Genomic DNA, 23099 nt, shown 5'->3' on the forward strand with positions numbered 1-23099 from the left:
CCACACTCATTCATGCGGCTTTCCAATCAGCCAATCATGTGGCAGCAGAAGCAAAAATGCAACAAACAAAAAAAAAATCATAAAGATGCAGGTCAAGAGCTTCAGTTCATGTTCACATCAAACATCAGAATGAAGAAAAAGTGTGACCTCTGTGACTTTAACCATGGCATGGATGTTGGTGCCAGATGGGCTGGTTTGAGTATTTCAGAAACTGCTGATCTCCTGGGATTTTCACGCACAACAGTCTGTAGAGTTTATACATTTACGCCATGATCAAAGTCACAGATATCACCCCCCCCCCCCCAATGTTTGATCTGAACATTAACTGAACATTGACCTGTAGCTGCATGTTTTTTTGCATTTTGCTGCTGCCACATGATTGGCTGATTCGATAACTGCATGAATGTGCAGGTGTACAGGTGTTCCTGATAAAGTGAACAGTGAGTGTTTGGGCAGCTTTGATTCCCACCTGACTCTCTGTTCAATTCACACCACGTGTTCTGCATGTGCTGCTGGCATGACAGCATGCTTTATTTTCTCAAGAAAATTAACGGCCAAATATTCAGTTCTGTCAATAAAACATGGCTGGTTCCACTTGTCCATTGGCCTGGGACTGGTATCCTGAGTTGACACTGACAGAACTCCCTAACTTTTCCATCAACACCTTTCACACTTGGAATATACACTGAGGACACAATGTTATCAGGAATTCCAAAAGATCTGAAAATGTGCTGAATTCTGCAGTCTCAAAGGCTGTGGACTGGAATCAGTTTTAGAGACTTTGACAAGTGGTCAGAATTTTTGGCGTGTATCTAGAAGAGGGCAGATCTTTGAAGAAAATGATGGCTAAATAGGATCACTGGTGATGAGGAATGGGTAGAGGCAAAAACCTTCCTACTGGAAGAGTTCTGGCAACATGCGGAGCATGTCGATAAATTTTTGAATATCTGCCAGCATGGTTTCCCACAAGTATTTTGTCTCCAGTAGTTAATGAGTCTTGGTGATTCCAGGATAGTCATTGGCCAAGTGATGAGTTTGTCACAAATATGTGGGCGTTCATAGATTTGACCTTCAGGGCATTTGAGGAGATGCTGGATGATTTTCTCTAACTTGAGTGGTCTACCTCCCAGGTAATGGCTGCATTGAAGGAGGATTGGGATTTGGAGTGTGAAGGATATATTGTTGAGAGGGCATTTGCTTTGCAGTTTTTCGAGCATGGTATGTAGGAAATTGTGCACTTGAAAGGGAAGAAAATCAGTGCTCATTTTGCTTGAAGAGGGTTTAGTCATTTAACAGTTGCCAAGTACTCTAGTTTTCTGTGATCTGAGAATACCAATGATGTCCTCTCTAGCCAATGCTTCCATTATTTCATAGCTTTATTGCCAACAGCTTTCAGTTTCCATTATTATAATTCCTCTCAACAGGAGCTTGCATGAGAAAAACACAGTCAGGTGTTTGGAGGAGTTCCCTTGTGAACTGTGTATGATTGTGAACTATTTGCAGAAATAAAGTTTCAGAAGTCTATTTGTTTCAGAAGTCTATATATGGGAGTGTGTATGAGTGTGAACAGGTGGAACAATAAGAAGTCTGACGATAGCTAATGGAGATCTGGGTCACATATGATGGGTGGTATGGTAGTGTTTGTAGTTCTTTTATGTGCAGGGGACTGTACGATTCAGGGTTTCAATGGAGTACAGACTGAGATGTGACAATTTGCCATTATACATTGTTTAATTCTCATTTACAGGATATACTACGTGTGGGGATGGTGCAATATTATTAGTGGTCCAAGCACAGTGTTGGAACCCTATTGTTTTTGATCTGTTTTTTCTCAAAACAAATTGTGCAGACCAAACCGTATGTTGTACAGACATTAAAAGTTTGTCAATAGATAGTACTCCCTCTCACTACTCAGACAAGTGAAATGGGCCCAACTGGCCTGATGGTGGCACTCTAGCACAACACTGAAAGTTTTAGCCCAAATATTAGGATATTTTTGATATCGTCACAGATTGGTTGTCAAATTACTCAGCAGAGTCTGAGCCTAAATAATGCTAAAAAACTCACATTTGATTTCACATTTCACATTTGTCAATTCACATTTGTCAACAGTTTGGCTGCCATATGCCAATCAATTCTAGTGGGTCAGAGCCTAATTTATTCTTAAAAGCTGTAGCTCATTATTGCATGGTTATACATGGGGTGTGTGGTATATATATATATATATATATATATATATATATATATATATATATATATATATATATATATATATATATGCTATGTACCTGGCTGGTATATATATATATGCCATATGTGTGTACCTGGCTATATATGCATCTATATATGCATATTGGTATATATATATATATATATATATATATATATATATATATATATATATATATATATATATATATGCATCTGTGTGTGGCTGGCTGCCGTTGGACAAACAAATTTTAGCAGGCATTTGACAAGTTCACATTTAGTAATCATCACGAAACTTGGATCCTAAGTGTCTAGCAATTCACTAGCAACTGATGCAAATACTCTCAAATTGGGCAAACTGGCACTATTCATGTTTTTTCACATAAAAACAAGCATACCTTATACAGTTTATGTTTGGTTTGTTTGGCTGAAACCATAGAAATTTGTCTTTTGTACTATTAACCTCTCCCACTCAAGTTTACAATAATTTGCATACTATGCTAAGCATTTTTGTTAACCAGTCCTATGATATATATATTTTTTTAAATATCTACACTTTTGTCAAATTTTGTCAATTACAGTAATAATTACCTCAAACCCTAATAAAACCTCAATCATTATCAAAAACATGTTGAGATTTGTAAAGAATATGTCCACTGTTGAGGTGGAGCAAGGGTTATACAAACAGCTATAACACAGGGCTGGTTGCATGGATTCCCACAAAACCTGAAAGGCATGTTCATGGTTAACTGAAGTAACCGAAATTCTAATTGAGCTGTAACTGGATTTTTAAGTATGACTTAAAAAACAAAGCTGCTGTCAGACAGAAGCTTTCAGCAGTTATTTGACAAGATTCATAAGCATTGAGCTATTGTTACAAACTCGATGAGGATGTTAATCTATGGTCTCTTTTTTTCTAGGCAACTTGGCAAGAACTGGCCACTGGGGGCGATATTTGCAAATTCTGCTTGGACCCGGCATATCACTATGTTATATTTATTATTGTTGTTGTTGTTATTATTATTATTATTATTATTATTATTATTATTATTATTAATAATAATAATAATAATAATAATAATAATAATAATAATAATAATTGTTCATCTATTTCAAAACATTTCTCCATTATTATACAATAACTGTCAGAAACACCAGAGCATAAAAAAGTCCTTCACTGAGGTATAGGGTGTATCATTGGTCATGTTTTACTATGGTTCAAGCCAATCAGTTTTATTTCATTATCTGCATACTCTTCATGCTGTCTTATGTAATAATTCCAACTTTCAAGCATGTTAGTGTGTATGTAGTAACAAAGATATACTGAACAATCTGCCCTCATAAGAAGGACAATGATAAGAGTAATAACCAAAAATTCAATAGCTTTGGTTGCTTCTTAATAATGTTAGTGTTATGTCATCAGAGGTTACCACAGTTACCTTTCACATACCACAATTATTTTGTCACATGTGTAAGCTATAAAAATATTTTTTTAAATATATTTTTTCATTTTTCTGAAGTTGCTGGTTAGTTGAGTTAGTTTGTTGTTTGAGTATGTTTCTAGACTGACAGCTAATTGTTCTTAATATTTAGTTATAGTGTAAAACTCAGTACGGTTCGTTTGTTGATTTGTGTTTGAGTACCCATGACTTAGTTTGTCTGATTTGTTTACTATGAAGAATGCAATTTTTTTGGAGTATACTGTATACTCTGATTGACTATTATTGGTGGTGTAAAAAGTTTGCTCAAGACTGACAGGTTGGCAATAGGTCTTAAAAGTTATATATAATTTTTTTAAATCAATATTTAATATAATCCATATTCAATAGAAATATGTTTTATGTAATATACACTTTGTAATTTTTCATGCACATTTTGTAATATGAAATGGAAAGTTGTCCTCACCACGCTGATCAGCTGTGCCAGTGAGACCATCAGCTGTACAGTCACCAACTCTGAGCCATTTGTTGCTGGCCGAATCAGTTTGTTGTAGTGAGCAGGATTTAGGAGATGCTCAACCAGTCGCTCCTCTGTGTCAGCAGCTTGGCTTCCTATAAAAGGAAACACAACCCGGTTATCAAGTAGAGCTAACAGAGCTAACAGTAACCTCTAAGGTGCAAGAGCTGTCATTAATTGCAACGATTAAACAATATCTTATTAGAATTTGGTGTATATTAATAACATAATATTTAATTTTCATGAAGGAATTTACTTCTAAAGCTTCCTTCTGTTTATGTCTGGAAAAAGTCATTTATATTTAAAGTCAGACATGAGTTGGATTCTTACATAAACCACTGATACTAGTTTACCACTGCAGAATATACTTACAGTATGTCTTTATGAAGCATATTTCATACTGTAATTAGCGATAAACAGCAATTGGCAATAGCTGAAATATACAATTGGTACAAAAAAAAAGATGTTTTATTTCAATACTAGAATCTTAATTTTTGATGACAATTATTCAGGCAATTGCTTTTTGATTTTTGTTCAACAGAAGGTATGCTTTTCATCCATTGTTCATCGTAAGTGTATATTTCTGAATCTCTGGATAAATAATTACTCCTCAATCAAATTATATGACTAGTGTTTTTATGTGCTACATACTGTATAAACACAATCAAATTTGAGTTTAAATAAATGTCTCCAAATAATAAATAACTGACAAACACTATACAATAGACTTGCTGTGATAGACGGTGTTACACAATGTTCAGCCGTACAGGATTACATCACTTGCCCACTGCAGCACCGCCCCCACTGTCGTTTAGCTTTTTTACAGCAATAAAAGTCATTTAGTTCAGTTAGAGAACGTACGCTGCAATTAAAAACTGAACGCGTCTGCTCAATTCAGCATGAGCCGAATGAGTCAGAGTCGCTGCACAGATAAGCAGGAGTCAGATTTAATTTAGCACATGGTGAGAGTGAGGCGAGCTGACTGACAAGAAGAGTGAGGCGAGCTGACTGACAAGACGATGGCAGAAGATTTGGTTTCAAAAGTTCGATGTTTGATATACAGTATCTCACGAAAGTGAGTACACCCCTCACATTTTTGTAAATATTTGGTTACATCTTTTAACGTGACAACACTGAAGAAAGGACCCTTTGCTACAATGTAAAGTAGTGAGTGTACAGCTTGTGCAACAGTGTAAATTTGCTGTACCCTCAAAATAACTCACACAGCCATTAATGTCTAAACCGCTGACAACAAAAGTGAGTACACCCCTAAGTGAAAATGTCCAGATTGGGCCCAAAGTGTCAATTTTTGTGTGACCACCATAATTTCCCAGCACTGCCTTAACATTCTTGGGCATGGAGTTCACCAGAGCTTCACAGGTTGCCACTGGAGTCCTCTTCCGCTCCTCCATGACAACATCACGGAGCTGGTGGATGTTAGAGACCTTGTGCTCCTCCAGTAATCATGATCAGTAGTCTCTGAAATACTCAAACCAGCCAGTCTGGCACCAACAACGATGCCACGGTTAAAGTCACAGTGATCACACTTTTTCCCCCATTCTCATGTTTTGATTTGAACCTTAACTGAAGATCTTGACCTGTATCTGCATAATTTTATGCACTGCGCCACTGCCACATGATAATTCGATAACTGCATAAATGGGCAGGTGTACAGGCGTTCCTATTAAAGTGGACAGCTAGTGTATGTACTGTTTTGCTATAGTGCCCCTTATGGGTCCACTGTTAGTAGCAAACACTATAATGCTGTAATGCTATAACAAAATGACTCTTGCTACTTACATTTCCAGTGCATTTCCTATGTGAGATCATGTTCTGCCTTGTCTGTCAAACCACTTTGGCCTACCTAATGCTAATTTCCTAATAATTAGGGTTATTGAAAAGCTGAAAAGCATGAAAAGCCAAATACAATAAAGACCAATGGTTTCTCCTGTAAAGTAATTTACCTGAAGTATTTTTTACTGAAAACCGTTTAACTGAAAACCGTCCTTTTGTCAAGGCAGTATGCAGCATATGGTCCAATCCCTTTGGCATCCACTCTGCTGTTCTCTCACTCTGTCTCTCGCATACAGTATGAGGCTTATTCATGCTCAGAGTCAATATAAGGTACACATCCTACCTCTTTCATTTCTCTCCCTGACCATCAATCAATCTCTTTTCCTCCTCTCTTACTTCTCTCTCTCTGTTCAGTGGGCAGGAGTGATGGTTTTACACAGCAGATCAATGAAGAGCCTAATCACACGGCATAAACTAGCATCTCTCACTATCATGCTCTGCATCTCTACTCTCAGCTTTCCCACTGAGCCTTACAGCATCTCCTCTGTCCCAGTTTCAATTCAGTTTTCACACAATCCCCAATTATTGTATCACACTCATCATTTGCCAGTTTTTGATTTGTCATACTATCTGCGCCTCATTTGTATGGGGCTCCTGTATCATATCATATGCTGCATTATGGTCCTAAGGTACAGTATATCCTCCCACTGTCATGAGTGTATGTATGAGATGACAAAAATGTGTGTATGTGTGTGTGTGAATTTAGACTGTATTTGCACCAGCACCAGATCAAATTATATAATATGCGCATGCTGTATACTGTATATATAACAGATGGAGTCCATGAACACATTCTCTTTTGTGGTTCTCTGTATCTTTTGTGTTTTCCCAGTCGCCCTTGTTGTGTTGCCTTTCAAAGACGGGATGTGATTGAGTCACATTTGAATAAATCCACATGTCTTTCCATCTCTTTTCCAACACTTTATACTGGGTATAGCACCAAAAGACTACTGGCCAATAGGCACCCATGATTCTATGATATAAATGTGCCCTAAGATAGAATGTTTTGAAATGGAATTCACATGCAGCATCTACATCATTTTAACTCGATTGGACAGGGCTAGAACCCTTTAATGGGTGATGTATGTCAAATTTTATAAAACAGCACAGAGTACATACACAGCATGGTCACAAGTATGTGGACACCTGACCATCACACCCATGTAAGGTTCACTTGAACTAAGGAGCTCAAACCTGTTCCAGCCTGACAATACCCCTGTACACAAAATGAGCTCCATGAAGAAATGGTTGCCCCCCCCCCCCCAAAAAAAAAAAAAAAAAAAAACTTGAACAGCCTGTTATTTGTTATTCAATCATTTTAAGGTGCAATCTACCGTTAAACAATCTCACAATATTAATAACGTTGCCATAAAATATGTTTATGAGAGTTCTACTGAAAATGATTAAATTATGATGCTAGTAATACGAGTGAAATTACATTTCATCTTATGGAACCAAATCGGCACAGCTTAATCAGTCGACTTCACCTGTCACCTTATACCCCTGAGCTCAGACTGCAGCCATGCTGTCTTTCAAACACAAAATGCATGATGTCGTTTGGTTAAACCTATTCACTGAACATCAGTATAGCTCTCTTATTACTCAAAACATATTATTTGACACATATATATAATCAGCTATGCAGTATGCCTGTTGTGTTAATCACCTACAAATAAGCAATTAGAACTGCCATAAAATATTCCTTGACTGTACTCTGAGTCGTTAAAATCTGTTTCTGTGGATAATAAACAATGTGCATAGGTCTTCAAAGTAAAATCGAACTTGGATGGCCAAATTTGTAATAAATAAGAATTTGATCAAATTAATAATTCATCACACTGCTTCATTAAAACTGAACTTTGCTGACCCACTTTCACACAAAATCAGGCACCCATGCTCTATAGTATTTACTACACACACACACACACACACACACACACACACACAAAACATCTTCTTAGCTCGCCTTTACATCTACATGTGAGTAACAGAGAGAGAAAAGGTTAATCTGGTGGTTGAATGGTTGTTCCTGTACGTCACAGTGGAAAACTGAATGCTGAAGCATTATTAAATCAGCAAGCAGAAGACGGGGTCTTTGAGAGGGGCTTAAAATATTGATCTGAAAACAATATGCCCAAAACTTCTGAACCACAGAGTTGATCATGTTACCGCATTGCTTTGCCTTGCATCAGCAAAGGCATAAGAGAAGGAGTGCTCATTTCCTGTCTTGCTTATTACTATTGAATAGAGTACAGTATAATCAGGAAATCTGAAAGGGTTATACAGCAACATTAGGCTGTACTGGTATTGATAATGAGGTCACATAAAATTGGTTCCAAATACAGCATGCCCCTTGACGCATGCTTTAATATTTAGGACCTCTTAAACTCCCTGGACATACAGTATCAGTGGCTCCAGAATGATGTTCCTCACTTTCACAGCTACATACATTTCCTATTAATTTTACTGGAGTTCATAGTAATTATTGAACACTATGTAAGATGAATAAGTGAATAATAAGCAGAGAGATTAAGGGGTCAAAGCCAAGTTGTCTACATATCAGAACACACTTAACGGGCAAAAGTCCAAGAAAAACCTACTAATCTACAATATGACATCTATGCAAATCTTTCTGCTATCTATATCGTTCATTAGGTTAGAAGTAGCAGTGTTAATATTGAATTATTTTGAAATAAGGACAAGGTAATCCATCCATCCATTCATCTTCAACCACTTACTCCTTTTCAGGGTCACGGGAAACCTGGAGTCTATCCCAGGGAGCATCGGGTACAAGGCGGGGTACACCCTGGACAGGGTGCCAGTCCATCGCAGGGCACAATCACATACACACTCACACACCCATTCATACACTACGGACACTTTAGACACGCCAATAAGCATACCATGCATGTCTTTGGACTGGAGGAGGAAACCGGAGTACCCGGAGGAAACCCCCGCAGCACGGGGAGAACATGCAAACTCCGCACACACAGAGCGAGAATAATAAGGACAAGGTAAATAATAGTATTAACCTGGCATTGGAATCACCAGTGAGATAAATTTGTAGAAGTGACCGGTTTTGTAGGTTTGGTCATGTTCTGCAAGATACCTCCATGCAGACACAGCTAAAAACGGATTGAAAAGCACTGTTTTATTCTACTGACTGTATTGTGTACAAGGTTACAGTTTGTGAGGATGACAATTTTTAAGGAGGACAGCAAAGTCCAAAAGAATCCTACAAGCAATGGGAGCTCAGCTCCAAGCTCTCCAATTCAAATCTCTTCAGAGGTGAAAAGCCACACTGTTGTTCCGGCTGGTCTTCTCTCTTTAATAGTCCTGTTCCTTTCTGGATACTTTCTTTTTCACTGTGCATTTCACTATCTGAAGCTGGTTTGTGTTCTAATCCAATGATGTGATGGCGAAACCGGAACCCTTGGACAAACATCAAGCCACTGCATTAATAACTACACCGTAATCCTAGTCTTCTAACCTCCTACTTCATCAAACTGGTGCTTCACGTTCTGATCATTTATAGCGTACCTATTTTATGGGCTTCACGTATATGCTCAAAATATTTAAGAGGACCGCCTGCTTGCAAAAAAAGCTTCCTGATAGTCTAATACAGCTAGACGATGTTTAGTTGCTGAGTTTTTAAAAAAATCTATCTTTATTGAGATAATCGTGTAATTTATAGATAGCTATCAGGACAGTTTAACCTAAGTGTTCTTAAAAAAATGATGACAGCAACTTTAAGTCATGGTCACTGAATACTACTGACATCTCCATTCCTTCTTTCCCCGTTAAAACGATTTCCCCTCTTTAAATGCACTATAAAAGGTTTTAGATCGATAGCACTTTGGACATGATTTATTTTTGTGGGGCACTCACTTCTCCTGCATCTGGTTCTGTCTGACCACATATTTGGACTATATGTGCTATAGGAACAAAAAGTGAGAAGATATTGGATTTGCTGGAATTGGGAAGGGGAGATAAATTGGTATGGCTTGTGTGGGCTTGTTTAGGCCTCTCTGAAAAGATTAGCTTGTTCTAGCTTTGGCACGCCTGACTTTATTTTTTCTCCCTCTTTTGGCTGCTCCCGTTTCGGGGTCGTCACAACAGATCACCCGTCCACATATTGATTCTGGCACAAGTTTTACACCAGATGTCCTTCCAGATGCAACCCTCCCCAACTAACTAACTGTCTAACCTGTGGTTTTCATACAAGATAGCATATATAAATCAGTGCTCTACAAAAATCAATACATTCACTTGACCCTGAAAGAGGCCAGAACTGTTATATTCAGTCTGTACATGATTTCGCTGAGATTGTTTTTGTGATTGATGCGATCAAAAAATGCTTATTTTGAGATGCAATTTGCTGAGATGTTTGCGCTTTTTTGCAGAAAACTATTTAAAATGGTGAATTTGCAGTGATATTAGCTTTTCAGCACATGAGAATTGAAGGAGGCTTTGGCTGAATGTGCGTTGTGATGACGTCACATGATGTATCTTGTCCCAAATCGGTGGAGAATCTGCTGCCATTTTGAAAAATTGCAAGTGCCTCGGAATATTGCGGAGTTCGTTCGATTTTGCATTCATTTCTGCAGTCGCAGAAAAATCCCCAAATCCTGGCGGCACTGTACAGTATCTCACAAAAATGAGTACACCCCTCACATTTTTGTAAATATTTGATTATATCTTTTCATGTGACAGCACTGAAGAAATGACACTTTGCTACAATGTAAAGTAATGAGTGTACAGCTTGTGTAACAGTGTAAATTTGCTGTCCCCTCAGAATAACTCAACACACAGCCATTAATGTCTAAACCACTGGCAAGAAAAGTGAGTACACCCCTAAGTGAAAATGTCCAGATTGGGCCCAAAGTGTCAATATTTTGTGTGGCCACCATTATTTTCCAGCACTGCCTTAACCCTCTTGGGCATGGAGTTCACCAGAGCTTCACAGGTTGCCACTGGAGTCCCCTTCCACTCCTCCATGACATCACGGAGCTGGTGGATGTTAGAGACCTTGTGCTACTCCACCTTCCTTTTGAGGATGCCCCACAGATGGTCAATAGGGTTTAGTCCATCACCTTCACCCTCAGCTTCTTTAGCAAGGCAGTGGTCATCTTGGAGGTGTGTTTGGGGTTGTTATCATGCTGGAATACTGCCCTGCGGCCCAGTCTCCGAAGGGAGGGGATCATGCTCAGTATATGTTGGCATTCATGGTTCCCTCAATGAACTGTAGCTCCCCAGTGCCGGCAGCACTCATGCAGCCCCAGACCATGACACTCCCACCACCATGCTTGACTGTAGGCAAGACACACTTGCCTTTGTACTCCTCAGCTGGTTGCCGCCACACACGCTTGACACCATCTGAACCAAATAAGCTTATCTTGGTCTCATCAGACCACAGAACATAGTTCCAGTAATCCATGTCCTTAGTCTGGAGTTGACCCCCCACCCCTTCAACCTCTGCAGCAATGCCGGCAGCACACATACGTCTATTTCCCAAAGGCAACCTCTGGATATGACGCTGAGCCACGTGCACTCAACTTCTTTGGTCGACCATGGCGAGGCCTGTTCTGAGTAGAACCTGTCCTGTTAAACCGCTGTATGGTCTTGGCCACCGTGCTGCAGCTCAGTGTCTTGGCAATCTTCTTATAGCCTAGGCCATCTTTATGTAGAGCAAAAATTCTTTTTTTCAGATCCTCAGAGAGTTCTTTGACATGAGGTGCCATGTTGAACTTCCAGTGACCAGTATGAGGGAGTGTGAGAGCGATGACACCAAATTTAACACACCTGCTCCCCATTCACAACTGAGACCTTGTAACACTAACAAGTCACATGACACCCGGGAGGGAAAATGGCTAACTGGGCCCAATTTGTACATTTTCACTTAGGAGTGTACTCACTTTTGTTGCCAGTGGTTTAGACATTAATGGCTGTGTGTTGAGTTATTTTGAGGGGACAGCAAATTTACACTGTTACACAAGCTGTACACTCACTACTTTACATTGTAGCAAAGTGTCATTTCTTCAGTGTTGTCACATTAAAAGATATAATCAAATATTTACAAAAATGTGAGGGGTGTACTCACTTTCGTGAGATATTGTATATTGTAATGTACCTGACTTTGCATTTCATGTGGCTTCACACTATATAATCACTGCCGTACAACTTCTTTGTTTTTGTGTTTCATTAAAAGACACATTTTCATTTACACAATAATCAACTGCCCTAATACACTTCACTACATATAATCCATCTTCAACAAGCATCACTCCAGCAGGTTCTCCCTCATGCTGCCTCGTAGCTGTTAGCTTGCTAGCTACATTATGGAACAACCAGACAGTTTTTCTCTACAACATATGTTAATAGGTTTGATATCAACTTAATCTCAATATAATGACAAATACAGTGAGGGAAAGAAGTATTTGATCCCCTGCTGATTTTGTACGTTTGCCCACTGACAAAGAAATGATCAGTCTATAATTTTAATGTTAGGTTTATTTGAACAGTGAGAGACAGAATAACAACAAAAAAATCCAGAAAAACGCATGTCAAAAATTTTATAAATTGATTTGCATTTTAATGAGGGAAATAAGTATTTGACCCCCTCTCAATCAGAAAGATTTCTGGCTCCCAGGTGTCTTTTATACAGGTAACGAGCTGAGATTAAGAGCACACTGTTAAAGGGAGTGCTCCTAATATCAGCTTGTTACCTGTATAAAAGACACCTGTCCGCAGAAGCAATCAATCAATCAGATTCCAAACTCTCCACCATGGCCAAGACCAAAGAGCTCTCCAAGGATGTCAGGGACAAGATTGTAGACCTACACAAGTCTGGAATGGGCTACAAGACCATTGCCAAGCAGCTTGGTGAGAAGGTGACAACAGTTGGTACGATTATTCGCAAATGGAAGAAACACAAAAGAACTGTCAATCTCCCTCGGCCTGGAGCTCCATGCAAGATCTCACCTCGTGGGGTTGCATTGATCATGAGAACAGTGAGGAATCAGCCCAGAACTACACGGGAGGATCTTGTCAATGATCTCAAGGCAGCTGGGACCATAGTCACCAAGAAAACAATTGGTAACACACTACGCCGTGAAGGACTGAAATCCTGCAGCGCCCGCAAGGTCTGCTGCTCAAGAAAGCACATATACATGCCCGTCTGAAGTTTGCCAATGAACATCTGCATGGTTCAGAGGACAACTGGGTTTAAGTGTTGTGGTCAGATGAGACCAAAATGGAGCTGTTTGGCATCACCTCAACTCCCCGTGTTTGGAGGAGGAGGAATGCTGCCTATGACCCCAAGAACACCATCCTCACCGTCAAACATGGTGGTGGAAACATTATCCTTTGGGGGTGTTTTTCTGCTAAGGGGACAGGACAACTTCACCGCATCAAAGGGACGATGGACGGGGCCATGTACCGTCAAATCTTGGGTGAGAACCTCCTTCCCTCAGCCAGGGCATTGAAAATGGGTCGTGGATGGGTATTCCAGCATGACAATGACCCAAAACACATGGCCAAGGCAACAAAGGAGTGGCTCAAGAAGAAGCACATTAAGGTCCTGGAGTGGCCTAGCAGAGGGGTCAAATACTTATTTCCCTCATTAAAATGCAAATCAATTCATAACATTTTTGACATGCGTTTTTCTGGATTTTCTTGTTGTTATTCTGTCTCTCACTGTTCAAATAAATCTACCATTAAAATTATAGACTGATCATTTCTTTGTCAGTGGGCAAATGTACAAAATCACCAGGGGATCAAATACTTTTTTCCCTCACTGTAGTTTTTCTCCTCCTGCTGAAACAACCTGGGATCTTTTACCCACCCGGATGTGAAGAGTTCATACCCTATTGTCTTCTTAAATGTTTTGTGGCTCTCTCCAGGATGCGGATAGCAGTTATAAATGAAAAATTTGATATATTTTCTGCCAGTTTAAGCCGAATCAGCAGTGTGGGGAAAGCTATCAAAGCCTACCTTATTGACTTTGTTTAAGTGCCTTTGTTATTCTCTTCCAAAGGTGAGTAATTTTAGCCATATTTCACTTCTAGTTCCATTCGCAGAAAATCATTCCCAAATATGGGGACAGCAGAAAAATAATGTAACTGAAACACTAGGCTGTGCTGTAAAATTCCATCATTAAAAAATATTAATACCACTCAGCACAGCAGTTGGAGCCTATGTTTGCATTTCCTTCCCATGTTAAATATGCTATATAACCTATTTAACTCTCTCTCTCTCTCTCTCTCTCTCTCTCTCTCTCTCTATATATATATATATATATATATATATATATATATATATATATATATATATATAGTCTATTAGGCATGACATGTCTATTAGGCAGACATTCTATGGCTGATTTGGCCACAGCTAATACTAACAGAAACAGTCATTCTTCTTCTCCAGAATCATGAATCTTGGTCAATTTTTTTCTACTGTGGCACACTGAAGCTAGAGACTAGACTTACACTTCTCAGAAAGCATGGGCATAAACATAGTATAGGGGGCGCTACAGGCCACACCTCAAAGTTGACACATTCAAAATGATGGCATTTCGTCCCCGCCATTCCAAAATGTCTGAAAGATGGTAAGCATGCCTTGTTGCTCATGGGAAACAAAAACCCAAGAACAAGAACCCATAATGTCCACATGATGGAAACTACAAAAATGAACTTAAAATCCGCCATTGATCCAAATGCATTGAACTGTTGTATCTGTGGGATACATTTCTCTACCATGTCAATTTTGAAATGGTCCGAAATCTTGAGGAGGAATCCGCCATTGCTGCTTGCAGCTATATTTTATCATAATAATTGTGAAGATTTTTCTGATTAACAAAGTAGCCGTTTAATAGCAGTGACAGTAAAACCAGAATTTCACATAAAGAATCAAATAATTTTATGAATTTGGCAAGGAAATGAAAATAGTGAGTAGGTGGTCTTGGTACATCTGTCTGCTAAACAGAAGTCAGACTATAAGTCTCCACATGGTTCGCATTCTGATACCCTGATTAGATTAATGTGTTTGTGTGCACGTCATTAAGAGGCTCATTCTCGTTAAGAGCAAATGCGTCAAAAGACTAAATAAAGATGCAAGCAGCGAAGCTTCCCCCGCCCCCCTTAAGATCAAATTCTTCCATGACATTCTTCACTGAGCTTTAAATGTCAACCACAGCATTAAATGAAATGCATTCATTTTTTAATCGTTATCAGAGCCTGTTATTACCATCAGTGTAACAGCATTTCAGTGCCAGTCTTTGTGCTATATATCAAAGCAGAACAGACTTATTAATCTACTGTACTGATCATTTGTCACAGCAATGGAATGAAAGGGTCATTTTGACTAGAAATGCCTGCCTTCTTCCATAAATAAAACCACAATCTCAAAATGTAATATAATCTAATACCACATGAAACCTAGTATAACATCAATGAAGAAGCAAGGAGTACTCAGACTGGACTGCGCTCAAGCCACTAGTCATCTCTCAGCTTTAAAATCATAAACTATACAGTAATATCAAAGTTGTATACAGTTATATTTAACCTTTCCTGGTTAAAATGCTAGGACTCAGGACTGCAGGTTCCAAAATTACTATTAGTTAGTTCTTTATTAAAACCACCCCTAATAGCTCTTTTAGTTTGAGACAGAGACTTGTGTATTGATGATGTCATGTCAAGAACACACACAAAGAATATATTCTTTTTTGTTCCATCCATCCATCCATTTTCTATACCGCTTATCCTACAGGGGAACCTGGAGCCTATCCCAGGGAGCATGGGGCACAAGGCGGGGTACACCCTGGACAGGGTGCCAATTCATCACAGGGCACAATCACATACACACTCACACACCCATTCATACACTACGGACACTCATGCACATGCCAATCAGCCTACTATGCTTGTCTTTGGGCTGGGGGAGGAAACCGGAGTACCCGGAGGAAACCCCCATAGCATGGGGAGAACATGCAAACTCCGCACAAACAGGGCTGCAGCGGGACTCGAACCCCCGACCCTGGAGGTGTGATATGAACCACCAAGCCCTGTGAGCCTTAAGATGTGAGTTGTAAATTGCAAATAACAAATTCCAACAAAACCCATCTGATGGGAGGCTTTCTTTTTCTGGTCAAGTGTGAGCTTCATAATACACTGAGGTTTTGTTGCACCAATAAACTAATAAAATTAGCAGATTTTACGTCCCTTTTGTTCTGAGCATTGGAGAACCAAAGGAACACTGTTAGGATCAGTACTGCAGATTTAACTGATTTATAAAGTAATGGGGAAAAAAAAGCACTAAAAACATATTTCCTATAAGAATTTTCACCTTCATTATTTCCCATGAGATATATATATATTACAGTTACTTTTTGATGAGAGATGAGAACTGCAGTATAGGAAGTGCAGAAATGCTTTTGAAAGTGCAGAGTTGGTGTATATAAGAGAAAGTGTGTGTGTGTGTGTGTGTGTGTGTGTGTGTGTGTGTGTGTGTGTGTGTGTGTGCACTGAGGTGAACGGAATAGGTGCTAAATATAGAACAGAAGGTGACCTATCCCCCATACCTTCAGTAACTCCAAACTCCTCTCAGAAGTAGAGGTGTCCTGATGGCCTTCGGTATTCAAGACCAACATTAATGATTAATATTACCCTTCTGCAATACACATGACCTGACCTGTGTATTTGCCTGTACAGTTGTGTTTTACAATAAGATGCTGTAATCTTCAATCTATGGATGTACTGATCCTACTGTTTCTGTTTGTATAAAATATAAGTGCTCTGATTTGATTTCAAATAATCCTGATTTTGATCATCCTCAAAGTAACCAAGTCTGCTCTCTGCAAGCTCTCACTGCCATGGTATGCAAACGTCACGGGCATGATGGTAGCATGTATCAGGACAAGTTGTGTCCTGTTCACAAGCAGAATCAGTGTTATACAGTATATGTGTGTTAGTGGATCCGATCGAACTTGTGTTTCAGGCCAGTATCTGCCCTGATTCTAATCAATTCAATAAAATGCATTTTGTGTAGCACTTTTAACAAAGGACATAGTAAGAAAGCAGCTTTAGAGAAATCTGGGTGTAGATTTAGATCCCTAATGAACGAGCCAGAAGTGATGGTGATGCTACATTTAAATAAGTTCTCTTCCACAATTATTTACTGGATAGTCAAACAGTACTGAGTGTTTAAAGGATGTTCAGTATGAGGCTATGGGACACTCAGTATTGGATCTTCTTCAGTTTGGATCTTCTTCAGTTTGCACCTGAGATAAGCTGTATGCATCTCCAATGGAGCTAGACAGCCATTTGAGTGTCCTATTTTAAGAACATAATGAAAGATACATGTAGTTTTTTTTACATTTTATTTACTTTTTTAAATTATATTTATTATTAGATAGATTAGACAATTTTTTTTAAATATATATAATATAGATATTTAAACATGTATTATTGTCCCTTATTGCTATGTAGTATTTTGAAATACAATGTCACAATATCATAATCCATGATAAAAGGTTGGGTAATTATCATGATATGAACAGTAAGTTACTCTATTATTCTATTGTTGCACAAAGTATCAAAAGTGCAGTGCTTTTTCAAAAATACAATGTGGAAAAAAAATAATCAAACCTTTATTTAACATGACCAACACTGTTTTGACACTGAAATATGATAATTAGTCTTTATTCATCACATATATAGTAGAGCACAGTGAAATTGTTTTCTTTGCATACCCCAGCATGTCAGGAAGCTGGGGTCAGACATGATATGATACCCCTGGAGCAGAGAGGGTTAAGGGCCTTGCTCAAGGGCCCAACAGTGGCAGCTGGGCAGTGCTGAGGCTTGAACACTCGACCTTCCGATCAGTAACCGACATCTTTAACCACCAAGCCACCACTGCCCCTATAGATAAGTCAAAATGGTAGTGCAGGTTAATTCAGAATTAACACACACAGTAGGCGCCCCATAAGTCATTTGGAGCAACTCAGGTAGAAATAATTAATTGCCAATAAATACTGTTTTTATGGCCATGAGCAGATCTAAATCATTATACTGAAGAGTAGCATATATTAAATGTATGCTTCTAGCAACAGTCAACATACACAAAATCAGAAAAATAAAATGACTAAATGTAATTACCACATGCAGTTTTGCACTCGGGTCTCCTTTAGTGAACAGTGGACTAGTTCAACAAAACAGACTTCATATAAAAACCATAATGAACTTTCTTTTACTTTCACACTATGCGTTGTTACGCAGATGAGGACGGGTTCCCTTCTGAGTCTGGTTCCTCTCAAGGTTTCTTCCTCATATCATCTTAGGGAGTTTTTCCTTGCCACCGTCGCCACCGACTCGCTCGATAGGGACAAATTCACACCCTTAAAACACACTGTATCCTGTGTTTATATGTTTCTGTAAATCTGCTTTGAGACAATGTCCATTGTTAAAAGTGCTACACAAATAAAAAATTGAATTGAATTGAATTATGTGATGAATGTCAGACACTGACAAGTGTTTTGTCATTTTGGTGTTGCGCTTTGTGGTAGTGTATTGGTATTGATGTCAAAGTCAAATTTATGGTATGACAACAACCCTCCGTATGCACGTCTAAGCTTGTGTTTACGTCCAGAATTATCCAGCCCAATAAGAAAGCACATCCACGTCTTCTAATGCTGATCCTGCTGCAGTTTGGTTTCTCTATAAAGAGCAGAGATATGGGGGTGTGCGGCATTTAAAAACTGCTGCACTCATCTCTGACGTGCTCAGGAAAACGATGTAGGTGCATGTGGAGAGAGTAGCACAACTGATGATGGATGAAGCCTTGGGTGGTACATGTATACTGACCCTGTCTGCCCCTGTTATTGATTTATGAAGGATGAAGGTTGTATATCACTCTATAACAATCTATCTTCACTATTCTCTTGAGGCAGAATCCATCCAGAATCATCGTTAATCGGCACATCTTTATGTGAAGAAAGAGCTGAACAGAACACGACCCTCGCAGCAGGGCCAGAACCGAAACGCTGATGTTAATTGCTCTTAATGAGCGTACTTAATGATGGCAATCGAGATGAGAGGAAGACCGTATTGATCCTTGCTTTGGCTGTGAAGACATCACTCTTAGATTGCCTTGTCTTGTTTGGCAGTTGATAGCGTACTAGGAGTTCTGCAGTGTTTCTGCTGCTTGCCTGACCATGGTTGACGTTATGTACTTCTTCTGTGTGGGTTATTGCTATCTACTATGTACATAAGCCCAGACATGATTGTGTGTGCCTATAGACAATGTGTAAATACAGCACATGTATTTTTATTTGATGAGCAGACCAGCGACAACTCCTCATTATTGAGAATGGAGGTCGTGCCATTTTTCAAAAAAACTGTCGTTGCATAAAAAACGTACTGTGGAGGGTTTTGGCGTTACGTCAGGATGAAGCACTGCAAGCTTGATCTGTTACTGCTTCTGACGATGATGCATTTTAAAAAAGCAATTTCTCCTCAAAGGGTTGAGCAGCATTCACAGGGCAGTTAAATGAAAAGGATGATGACAGGCAGGCCCACACACGCCCATCTATTATGCAAAGTGTACTATCTGAGATATTGCAAGGGCGCTGTGGACCGCTTGACATCAAAAAGCCAGGGTTTTTTTTTTTTTTTTTGCTTCTTTTATCAGTCGAGATGGATCTATTTTTCTGTCTTGGAATAGATAGTGGGAGTATTCATCAGTATTGGACAGAATAAAGGAAATGATATAGAAAATGATGAAGCAGTGATTAATGATAGGCTGAAAAATATTGCCCTATTTTCTGTTTGCCATACACACAACGATGACTAAAAACTGAAAACGGCACTGTCTCCATGAATAAACATGAACATAGGCGTCCATCCATATAGATGACACTGCTGAGCTCATTAACCCCCATCATGTGAGTGCTGATGGTGGTTAATGAGAATATAGCTGTACTCAGCATGCTAGTTAATGAACCTCGTAGGTTAGTGCATTCGCTGCCTCTATTGCCTCCTTAAATTCTCTCTTAATGAGTCATATAAAGAAGAAGAAGAATGCAGGATGAAGGCATGAAGGATGTATACTCGTGCTCCTTAGACCCCTTTCTGGCTGTGACCTCACTGTATCGCCTCTGCTTATTGAACCATTCTTTCATTTCACTACTCAGTTAATTAGCTGGGCTTCGGTGCACAAAGAAAACCTGAGCTGATTCTCACAGCTCTGTGGCGTGTGTGTGTGTGTGTGTGTGTGTGTGTGTGTGTGTGTGTGTGTGTGTGTCCACATCTGCGGGTAAGTAATTATTCATTGTCTAGTTCCATACTGTCAATGATTTTCTGTTAACATCCCTGATTAACACAAGCTGATGCACACACACATCTGTCAACATCCAAATATCTGAACTCATCACACACGCACACACACACACACACACACACACACACACACACACACACACACACACACACCTATACAAAAAAACAAATATCTGAAGTATTCTCTCTCTCTCTCTCTCTCTCTCTCTCTCATACACACACACACACACACACACACACACACACACACACACACACACACACACTTACTTAAGGCTACTGAAGGCTTAGATATGGCTAAATAAGATCTGATCTAATCTGTCCAAGTCATTAATACACGTGTCAGGCTGAAGGATGCTTGAAGGATGTCTCTCTCTCTCTCTCTCTCTCTCTCTCTCTCTCTCGCTCGCTCTCTCTCTCTCACACACACACACACACACACACAAAGAGCGAGAGAGAGAGAGAGAGAGAGCGCACTGGTTAACAGCCTGCGCTTATGGTTCATCATACTAAAATCGTGTTCTCGTAATATTTTATTATGGCTCATAATAAAAACGCATAATACAACGCACCGCAAATAATAACCGAAATATTCTATTTAGGACATTTACATGCGTATTCTTTCTACAGGCCTACATCCAAATGAATGGCATATAATCATGCTTTCTTAAATTCCCCTGTAAAAGATGCTTCTCTTGTTCCAGGGCGTTTCTTTCTCTAACGGAATGACATAAACCAGATCAGTCTGAGATGCTACGCAGTGAACAGCTCAAATGAGCGCGCGCGTGCACGCACATAATATAGGACACGCAAATCCGTGCGCTTCACCTTACTGTCTCTCCATCCCTAAAATAACAGATATTACTTACTTGTCGCAGTGGCCAGCAGTAGGCACAACGCCGTCCATGGAGCCATGTCGGCTCAGATGAGGAGGACATCGGTCGCAGGAATGGGAGATATTTGTTTTGGCGCGCGCGGATGGTTGAGTATGGAGAGGTGGACACTGAGCCCGTGTCCTGCCTTCTTGTCCTAATTCAGTAAGCCACTATGGCTTTAGGTCGACCCTGGACTTAGAAAGCATAGTGTACAGTAGGCTATAATTCAAGCGAGAAGGGAGTGTGTTATGAGAAGCCAGGTATATGATGGGATGATCGTGACGCGCGAGAAGTGCACCGTTAGATGATGCGAGATTCATTCACGAATCGATTCAGTATGAACGACTCTTTTAAGAGTCGACTCTTTTTCACATCTCTGCATGGCAAATAGCACTGTTTAGAAATCCTTCCCTGCAACCACTTACATTCAATACTGCAAATATTCAACAGATTCTTTTGATGGAGATTAATATACAAGCTTATCAACATTAGTGATCTTATATCTAAATATCCATATTTTTGACAAATGATTATAAATGAGTGTGCCCTTTGATGGATTGGCACCCTGTCCAGGGTGTACCCTGCCCTGTGCCCCCATGCTCCCTGGGATAGGCTCCAGGTTCCCCGTGACCCTGAAAAGGATAAGCGGTATAGAAGATGGATGGATGGATTACAAATGATAACACATCCTCTGTACAGGATTGTACTCCTCAACCTCAGGGGGTAGGCACTTGAAAGCATGTGTGGTTTTGTTGAGACTCTGATGCCTTTATTTTGACTCCAGTAGGGCAGGAGAAGTTCAGTGGATTGTAGGGATCACAGTTGTTCAGGAGGGACTCATATAACTCTCTGTTCTCTGTTTTATGTTCATGCATGCCATGTGAAAAGCATGTGAAGATGCATTTTAACATGCTATGTTAAGTACACTCAAGTACACACATGTGACATCCTGTGAACAAAATGTGAAAAAAGATTATGAGAGAAAATCACATCGAAAACATGAAACCAACATTCCCTACTGGTCAAAATACCATCTAAAAAAGAAGTGAATCGTGAGAAACAATCATTCCCAAATGCACATAATACAATTGTAATGTTTGCCAGCTGAGAATGATTCATTGAACGTTTCTTGTAAATAAAGGCACAACATTCCACAAGAACCCACTTACCACATTCAAGCGTTATTTAAATCTCGAACAGTCATCATTAGTCAATTTCTGATGAGCAGAAACCATTATCAACCACATTATGCTTGCTGATTCAAGTTGCTTTATGCTACTGGAAACAATTGGAGTTGGGCCAAGAGTTTTTCTTGAATAGCCCATGGTTCTTAGCGCCCTATAGAGGTTGGAATCAGAAATAGTCAGGACCATTTCTGAGAAAAAATCTTCTATTCCAGGGTTCTACTTTGAACCTTTAAGAAAAGTTTGGAAGTCATACTGTTAAGACTTTGCTGTTCCATGCATTACTTTGTACAGTGACTTGCTAACATTGTGGAGAGACATGTTTTCATTTGTTTTGATCTAAAGGGATGGAGGTGTTGATTACATGCTAAATTCCCAATGACTTCCTTTTGGACAAAGGGTGTAGAATCCATTATTTCATACCCTATGTTGTACTGGTCCTGTGTTGAAGGATCACATGACAGTTTGGTGATTTGCCCATACCCACTAATCCTGGCTGGTAATGAACCTTATGATTAGTTGAATAAGGTGTGTTAGATTACTTCATCTGTGGACTTCAGCCCCCTTCAGCAGCGCAGCAGGACTCCCCTGCCCTGTGTAGTGGACATATAGGGAGCCAATTGGGATTCATCAGTATCTTTCTCATAATGGCTTGGACAGGGATGCACATATCATGCCCCACGCCTGTT

General features: G+C 39.5%; 1 protein-coding gene across 1 annotated transcript in view; it reads right to left on the reverse strand.

The window, feature by feature from the left end:
• Positions 1 to 21535, reverse strand: part of chrnb2 (cholinergic receptor, nicotinic, beta 2) — a 31752-nt gene extending 10217 nt beyond the window's left edge. The window contains exons 1-2 of the mRNA XM_017468776.3: positions 21221 to 21535; positions 4114 to 4259 (exon numbers count right to left, since the gene is read on the reverse strand). Coding sequence (XP_017324265.1) covers positions 4114 to 4259; positions 21221 to 21266 — 192 coding nt within the window. The 5' untranslated portion in view covers positions 21267 to 21535. The remainder of the gene's footprint in view (positions 1 to 4113; positions 4260 to 21220) is intronic.
• Between the last annotated feature and the right edge of the window lie 1564 nt (positions 21536 to 23099).

The sequence above is a fragment of the Ictalurus punctatus genome, chromosome 1 (genome assembly GCF_001660625.3).
Source record: "Ictalurus punctatus breed USDA103 chromosome 1, Coco_2.0, whole genome shotgun sequence".
In the NCBI taxonomy this organism is placed as follows: domain Eukaryota; kingdom Metazoa; phylum Chordata; class Actinopteri; order Siluriformes; family Ictaluridae; genus Ictalurus; species Ictalurus punctatus.